Genomic DNA, 8,370 nt, shown 5'->3' with positions numbered 1-8,370 from the left:
TGAAAGGGCTTTTAGGTGTGCTCCAAACAGGAATGCAGTACTTCAAGTCTCTTAAGCCACATGTCTAATGGAAGCACTCTTTAAATAAAATAGAATTAAATTAAAAAAGGTGACTCTGTGTGGGGAATCTTCCTAAGGCACCCAAGAATTTAAAAAACCTTTTCCCACTCACATTACTTGTAGGACACTCTTGTTCCTCTTCTCTCCAAAGTTAAAAATGTTGGCTAGTTAGGAACCTTAGCATACGAGATGACATAGTTGGATATTATTAAACAAAACAAAACCGAACAAAAAGAAAACCCTTAGTGAATGTAAAGCACTATGTCCAGACAGCCTAGGTTTTGCCAGCTATGCAAATACATTACGGACAACATGTAGAAATAGTCACGTTAATGCCGAGGTTTCCGTTGTCAGCAAAAAGGTGTGCTATAGCCGTATCAAAAACTAGGCAGTCGCTGTTCAGAATGGCCGCAGCCACCCCGTCGTGGATGGAACGGGGTGTTGCCTCCCAGGTCAGCCGGCGGCGGTTGCCGTTCAGCTCCAGTCTGTACGCAAAGTTCTCCGCTTGCTTACGGGTGCCGATGAGCAGCACGATGGCAAAAAACTGCTGGTGACCTTCGTACTTCTCTTGTTTCTCCAGCACCAGCATGAAGTGGTGACCGAAGCATGACTGCATCATCACCCAGTCAACAGCCCCTGGAAGGTTAATGTCTGTGGCAAGAAAAACGATGTCTTCTCCCTGAAGGGTGGTAATGCTTTTGTGGGCATGCATGAGGTGGGACATCACAGCTTCCAGGGATCCCTGCCATTTACAGGAGGCACCAGGGCATGGGCAGGAGTAGGGACGATACTCACAGATGTCTTCGTGTTCTGGCTTTTCTGTGTGATGGAGTGTCAGAGAGCAGCCTGTTGTGGCGTACTGGAAAAAGACCAAATACAAGCTGTCAGGAAATGCACCAGCACTAGTGTTCGCTGCTCCCACCTGTCAACTGGCAACACTGGTTGTCAACCAGAACTCTTGTTCTCATTGCAAATTTTACATTAGATACTTCTACTTAGCCCTGGATTCAGAGCTAAGCTCTACTTATTTTTATTTCCACTTAAAAATGGATTCTTCTTGTCTTTTGTGGTTGTTTTTTTCTAATGCAAGCACTTAGATAAAACGGATTGTAAGGCTGAGTTGTAGTTAGATTTGCTGTTGTAGTTAGATCTGATTGGTCCAGATCAGCTGAAGTAGTCCTGGTTTGGATTTTTCTTTTCTTTAAAAAGAACAAAGGATTCTAGTTTCAGCAAACAGCTATCAGAGTGAAATATTTTTAATAAATGTACCTTATTACCATCACAGAGCAAAAGCACTTCCATCAAATTCAAATGCAGATTCCCCACAGCTTTTTTTAAACACTGGAACAGTTTCAACACCACAGTTGTTGAGGACACTTTTTCATTGAGCATAAAGCCAGCGCACAAATAAGTACCATCCAACTTCTCTTAATGTCTTTGGGCACATCAGAGGGTTCATTTGCTTTAAATGCCCAGGGGCACTTTTCCTTTTTCTAGTCAGTTCAGTTGTCCACACTGACCATATTGCTTTCACGCTACCTCCACAGAGAGGAAAAAAAGTCTCTCCTATCCTCCCCAAGAGCACAGCTCCCCTAGTTTGTTGGTATCTGTAGCGATACGAACACCACTGCTAATGCTGTCACGCAGGTTACAACATGCGTGCATTGCTGCTTACAGACACTGACACTTCCTTGATGAGCGATATAACCAAGGTATAAATGATTACTTCCAGGCTAATATGTGTGCAAGAAGTTTCAGCTCAAAGGGTTAAATTCCCAAGGTGCAAAATGACCCATGATGCAAACGCCACTAGGAATACTGGAACAGAAACTGAACCTTGTGATTCTGGAGGAGCTTGTTTTATAAGCCGTAAACAGTTAACGTGAGCCCTCACTTACTGTTTCTGTTCCTGCTGCTTAATCCTCTGCTAATGGCTTTATTGCAGGGCGCTGCAGCGGAACAAGGCGTCCTCCTGCCAAAAGCAGAAGCCCCATCACGGCAAACGCGCAGTCTGCCATGCCTCAACACAGGTACATGTACGCTTCCAGCCCCACCAGCCTGCTGGTTTTTCCCATGTTCATACACCCATTAACACTTCGGTCATGCAATGTGTGAAAGAGCAGCTCTGAGTCTAACCTCCTTAACAAAAATAGTAAGGATATACAAGCTGCTGGTTGGGTGAAACCAGATGTCTACGCAAAAGTGACCAGTGAAGTTGACAGAAGTGAGTGCGTAAAAACAAGATGAACAAACAGTGATGGCTTTGCCCTTCACTGTGAGAAGTACCTGCTTTTGTGTGTTCCCAAACCCATCACTGCAGGTTTCATTTGGTGAGGAGCCCTGCTAATGGTGGGAGACCGTGAACAGCAAAAACTGACTTGCTGTCTTCCTGCTGCTTGGCAAACGTATGATCTTAGTCATACTCCTCAAAAGCCTGCTTCGTCTCACCCTGTGTAGAGGTTATACAATACCTTTGAGCTACTTGGCCTCCACACCTTCTCCACCCCTACCATGTCCACCTTGACATGGGGAACCAGGGCTGCACACGGTGTTAACGGTGCAGGCATGACACTACTGCCTGTTTTCTGCTTTTTTCACTGCCCTTCTCATTTCTAGTATTCCATGCTGGAAAGTATGATGCACCTGTTTCCATAGCTGTTTAGCACTGTATTCTCTTTCCTAAGAGGAAATGGTCAGCTCACAGCTCGTCACCATCTACGTGATGTGTAGCTGCAGTGGTCTAAGGACATAAGAACAGTTCTGCCTACCTCCTACCACCTGTCTAAAGAAAACAAAAATTATTACCCTGGTATTATTTAAGACTTGTTAGTTTATATACAATCTCACTATGCCTTCCACTTTTTAAATCCAAAGTGTTGGTTGTGAGGTGCAGAAAGAATTTCCCACAAAGCAAAGTGTAAGAGCACAGTACAATGAATTTACTGGAGTCACTTTTCTTCAAAAGGACCACAACCATCTGGAGACTCAGAAACATGGCAGTATCTCCAGTGAGAGATGGCTATGTTAAAGGATCTCAGAAGACTCTCTTCATGCGAGGTGTCTGTCCTAGCTTCCAAGATGCAGAGCATCACCACTCCTAGGAAACCTGGTAAGAATGAGGTTTCAATTCCCTGAAAAATCAAGCCCCATGTACTTAGATTTTTTTTTTTAATACATGTAATAACTAGAAAAGTAATTTCCTTTATCATAAGTAAAACTTATTGTTAGGTTGAATCAATCACGGCACTGAGAATTCACTGCTGTACCTATGCAGGAGTTGTTGGTTTGTTTGGGGGTTTTTCCCCTATTACACATGGCTAAATGCCATCCATATAGCAGGCCAACAGGGCTGCTATCGGTGTGTAAACAAACACTGAATTTGCTATGGGATATTTTTTCCTTAGTGTTGGGCTAGTTCTCGCCTGTGTGTGTTGGAGGGAAACTCTACTGTAAACTGAACCGCAAGCAGGAACTGCCTGCAGTTTTACACAGGGCAGACAAGGAGTGCTGGTCCCATGTCATTTCCATGGTCACACCAAGATCACTCAAGCATGAACATCATTGTTTGTCAAGTCCCACCACAAAAGGCACAGATCTCAGCTAATACTCGTGGTTATATGAGGACTGCAGTTCTGCCGATGAAAACAGAGAACACTCACAACTCTGCTTGCTTTCCTGTAGACTTTGGATGAAGGGGTTAAATCGAGAAACACCTCTCCCACCCTATGCTGCTCAGTTAGCCAGGTCACAGTTCCAAGTTTAGCAGCTAACCATCACAATGTATCTCTCACTGCTGTGAAAATGGATTCTGGTGTCTCTTCATGTAGCTTCCAATTCATAAGATTTATTTTCTTTCATAGCCAATATTGGACAAACCCCTCAAAGTTATGGATGAACTTATACCCAAGTTAAGTCAGCTTCATAACTTAGAGGGCACCTTTATATTATTTTCCACTTGCACTTATTTAAAGATGAACAAAACCAACTAATTCCTTTTGTCATTCATTAATTAGGAGCTTATGGTGTGCAGTTTAATCTTCTGAAAACTGCTTAGAGCACTAAAAGACATTTTATATTTTCAGTAACTTCACTGTGACTTTAAGATTTAAATTGTCCTAAAAATTTTTTCCAGAAGCTCTGCAAAGGGCAGACATGCAGTGACTGCAATTCTTAAAGCATTTTATGAAGAACAACCCTCAAAGCAGCTATAGCCACAGCAACACCAAATCCCCATTTTCTGTTGGCTCCATCGTGTCTCAGTCCTACTTATTCCTAGTACCATTCATTCACAGTTATCCCTAGACGTGCAGGGACATCCTCCAGACAGACGACTGTCTCCCTCCATTCTTCCACTTTTTCTGGAGCTCTGACTCCCCCTCCTTCTCTCTGAAAGCTGATGTCAGGTTCCCTCAAGGTGGTGAAAACCACAGGTGAGTCAGCCCAGCGCCAAGCCCTGGCACACACTTGGGCTGCTGCGTGCCAGCTGCGGAGCGGGGTGGTTCTTGCTGAAACCCCTGGTGCTGCTGCAGCACCCGATGAACATCCACTACTGAGGGGCACAGTGGGTCATCCCCCCGCTGGCTGCCTGCGACCTACATAAGCACCGACTGAGAATTACAGCCCCGACGGCTCCTTGGCTGTTTCTGGGCCCAAGAAGACTGAAAACCATTAACGTGGGCTGCTCTGGGGAGCAATGAAACCAGCAGAGCAGGAATTACACACGACAGAAAAAATCCACATAAAAGAGAAGGTGTGCAAGGGAAGAGGCACAGACTTATTTACCTCTCTGCCTGCACGAGGAACTTCTGGGTGCCTGGCAAGCAAGGGGCGGAGAGCTCGCGAGCTGACGCTGCTGCGCAGGGAGGACGCAGGCTCCCGCACAGGTCATACTGTGGCACAGTCTGGGACGCGGGGCTCCGTGAGCACCATATTTTCAGGTCCGTGGGTCCGAGACAACTCAGAGGCACACGTGTGACCGCAGCAGCATGGCACGGGGGAACTCGATGTCTGGCCAGCAGTGCTGCCCGGCTCCCCTGCACACAGCTGGGGCCGGGGGCTGCTGCCACCCCCTGTGCTGCCCCAGCCGTCCCCTCCCACACACCGTGGCCCAGGGCTCCTGCCTGCACTAGCATCTCACCAGGCAGCTGCCAGGTGTGGCACACTGACCACTGCTGGTTCAGTCCCTCTACAGCTCTCCCAGCTCTGAACTGGCCTGCATGCATTGTACCAAGAAACCAAACCAAGTCTTCAGCTGGCACGAGCCCAGTCCATGGCCTCCTGCCTGTTGCAGCCTCTGACCTGGCAACCAGCACAGACCTGTGCCTCGGGTTACTACAGAGAACGCCAAAATACCACTGGGTTGAGGCAAAACTCTCCCAGTCACATAACCAAGATGCTGAGCTGCCCAATGCGAGCACTTGCTTCAGCCATTGCAAACCTCAGCATCATCCCCCCTCCTCCAGCTCACTGCTTTGAAAAGCACATCAGCCACAGGAGTAATACTGGTAAAGTGTTTTGGAAATGCTCTTTTCTTAACTGGTTGACATGTGCTAGCCACCTTGTTATTATTTCTCTTTAGAGATTGCCCAACTGGAGAAGTGTTTACAGCTGATACACCTGAACCAGAACTTGCCTGACAGACACAGGAATCGCTATTCAGTTCTCCTGGGGGGGCATGGGGTGTTCTTATACACACTTCTCTTTGGTGGTGCCTGCTCCTCTACACATGGAGAAAGAAAACCTCCAGGGGCGAAGAAGCCAATCCCATTAATCAAGAGCTTAAGAAACCTTTCTGTTACCAAGTGAGTAAATCAAGGTCTGACAGGTAAAGTTAGGAAAGTCTTATCTTCTCCTCTTTATAGGGTAGAGTTTGTAGCCTTTTTCTTCTTTCTCCCATGCTTTATTTACCCATGAGCAGGCAGGAGTCTCACCTGGCCATTCGGCTGCTGGACAGACTGGCACCCTGTGGGCAGCACAGCTGCACCTCGGTGCAATGAAGGGCTGCAAGGATTCTGGTCCACGGAGCCGCTCCGTCTTGGATGCATCCTTTCCATTTAGGACAAGCAGGAAATACCAGCTGTCACAGACGAAACCGATGAGACACTTTAGAAAATGAGAACTAGGCCAGCATTTCAGTGAAAAACCCGCACTGGCTGTTTGTATTCCCTGGGGCCCAGACTGGGTCACAGCTGGGCATGTGTCTCGCTGCACTTGTTGCTGTGTTCAGCAGAGGACCAGTGTCCCACCGCTGCACTCCATCTGTTATTGCCACCGTGAGGTTAACTCCCACTCAAGGGTGAGCAGTGAAACAGCCCATGCTATGATAAGCTCCGTGAGACGCTGACAGCCATCCCGTGCTGCAACCCAGCCAGCCCCCTGAGGCAGATGGGGCCCTCGCTGCCAACCACGCTGTGCTGCAGGAATCGACACAGCCCATTTGCTCTGGAGGTGTCATTACTCCTTGTGCGTCCTTAACGATGCTGCTGCGGGCTGGCCAGGAAAGCTGCTGCTAGGGACTGGCTTTTCCAGGCAGTGGCTGCGAGTGCCTGCTCGCAGCTCTCACCGGAAAGCTCACCACACGCTGCCAGGTCTGGCAGTGTCCGCTCCAGCTCCATCGCTCCCACTACCAGCCTGACCACTGCTCTTCACCTCGCCACAGACAGTTCCATATTTTAAAATTTTCTTTTCATATTCCACATCAGCAACAGCTTCAGCAGTTCCTGTATCACTTCAGCCTGTGGTTTTAAAGTGCTTTTTATATTATGGGGGTATGAGCATCGAGGACTCCAGGAACACATAACAAGGAGCTGCTCAGCATTGCCCACGTGTACCTATCTGCCACCCTGGTAAATGTCTGTTAGGAAGGATATGCACTTTAGAGCAGTTCGCCTGGTTCTCTTAAATAGAAAACTCACTGAAGAGCAACGTAAATGTTTAATCTGAATACTTGAAATAGTGCTGAGACAGAACAAACTTGAAAAAAGAATAATTCAGATATAATGACTGACCTGACAGCCTACCAGCCCCTGCCCTTCCAAAGGAGGGCGGCAGAGACCTAACATGAGAGGCACGAACAGAATTTCTGCTACCTCCATAAAACACTTTTTAAAGGCTAAGCACCAGCATAGGTTAAAGTAACTGGGGGGTGAGGTGGGGTGTTAAGTCTAGCCTTTGTATCTACTGATTACGCCAAATACTAGGACAAAATTTAGAGCAGGACTTTCAGTGAATTAGAATCATTAGAAGTTTTGCTTTTAAAGGCTGGTGGCACTCCCATCATCTTATTTTACTTTAGAAACCTGCAGAATCATGAAACAGGCTAATGGAGGCCAGCAAGTGATTCCTTTACTGTTCTTGTTTATGATGGGGAAGAAATAAAGAGAGGAAGGGGACATGGACCAGCAGAAAATGAAGACTTTGCAGCGCTACAGCTCTGCTGTCTGCAGCGGCTCTGGACGAGTCACATGTGCTGTTGCAGGAGGCTCCTAGGGTACCTTCAGTGTGGGCATTATTTTGAATGCTGAGAAGTCATCACCTTCTAGAAACCGCCAAGTGCGATCGCTTATGTTGGATGAACCTGAGAAAGCTCCTTAAAGTCTTCTCGTAAGCTGCAATATTTCTGTATCAGAGTAGCAACGAAGGCGAGACATAAACCCGTTGGGAAATTCTGCATCAGCCTGTTCTCCCCGCCTCAGTCCGCTCAGCGTGAAACCCGAGGCCAGTGCAGCTGTGGCCAAAACCGACACTTGTACCTACCCGTGCTGGTTCACAGGGTTTTGGAAGTGAAAGATCATTTAGTTTTTCAGGCTGAAGGAGTTCTTCAGCGTTAAAAAAAACCAAACACCCCAACAAACCCAAACAACCCAGACTTGTGTTTATACCGAAACACCCCAAAGGGGGTACGTTTTTCCGCTGTCCTTGCAGAGGGGACCTAACATGACTGCGAGCTGCCAACGCCCAAAGTTTTTGTCCTTTTTTTTTTTTGACCGTTGCACGTTTTCCTAGGATCTTGTGGGGAATGCCTCAAGATAGAGGGGATGGGTCCCCTACCGGGCCGCCCGGGGACCCGCCCCCATCCCCATGCCCCTGTCAGCCCCCTTACCTTGCAGGGGAAGAGCACGGCCGAGGCCACCTTCTCCATGGCCAGGTTCCTGATGCTGGGGGTGAGGGAGCCCCGGCATGTGGGGCAGAGGCTCAGCTTCTGCCTGCATTGATTGCAGACCAAGTGCCCGGCCTGGCACTGCAGGATGGGCGGCAGCACATAGTCGAAGCAGACGGGGCACTCGAAGAGCGAAGTCAGTTCGTGATGCT

The 8,370-nt window shown here is 47.8% G+C and overlaps 1 protein-coding gene across 1 annotated transcript; it reads right to left on the bottom strand.

Moving 5' to 3' along the window:
• Window positions 1–354: 354 nt before the first annotated feature.
• SIAH2 (siah E3 ubiquitin protein ligase 2) lies at window positions 355–8,365 on the bottom strand (the record flags this gene model as incomplete). Its single annotated transcript, XM_010283493.1, has 2 exons — window positions 355–919; window positions 8,162–8,365. Coding segments are annotated over 2 exons (762 nt in total), but the record flags the coding sequence as incomplete, so codon positions are not given.
• Window positions 8,366–8,370: the final 5 nt, after the last annotated feature.

The sequence above is a fragment of the Phaethon lepturus genome, unplaced genomic scaffold (genome assembly GCF_000687285.1).
Source record: "Phaethon lepturus isolate BGI_N335 unplaced genomic scaffold, ASM68728v1 scaffold46913, whole genome shotgun sequence".
NCBI classification, from domain to species: domain Eukaryota; kingdom Metazoa; phylum Chordata; class Aves; order Phaethontiformes; family Phaethontidae; genus Phaethon; species Phaethon lepturus.
Note: the sequence above shows the minus strand (reverse complement) of the source record. Positions and strands in the feature narration are given on the sequence as shown.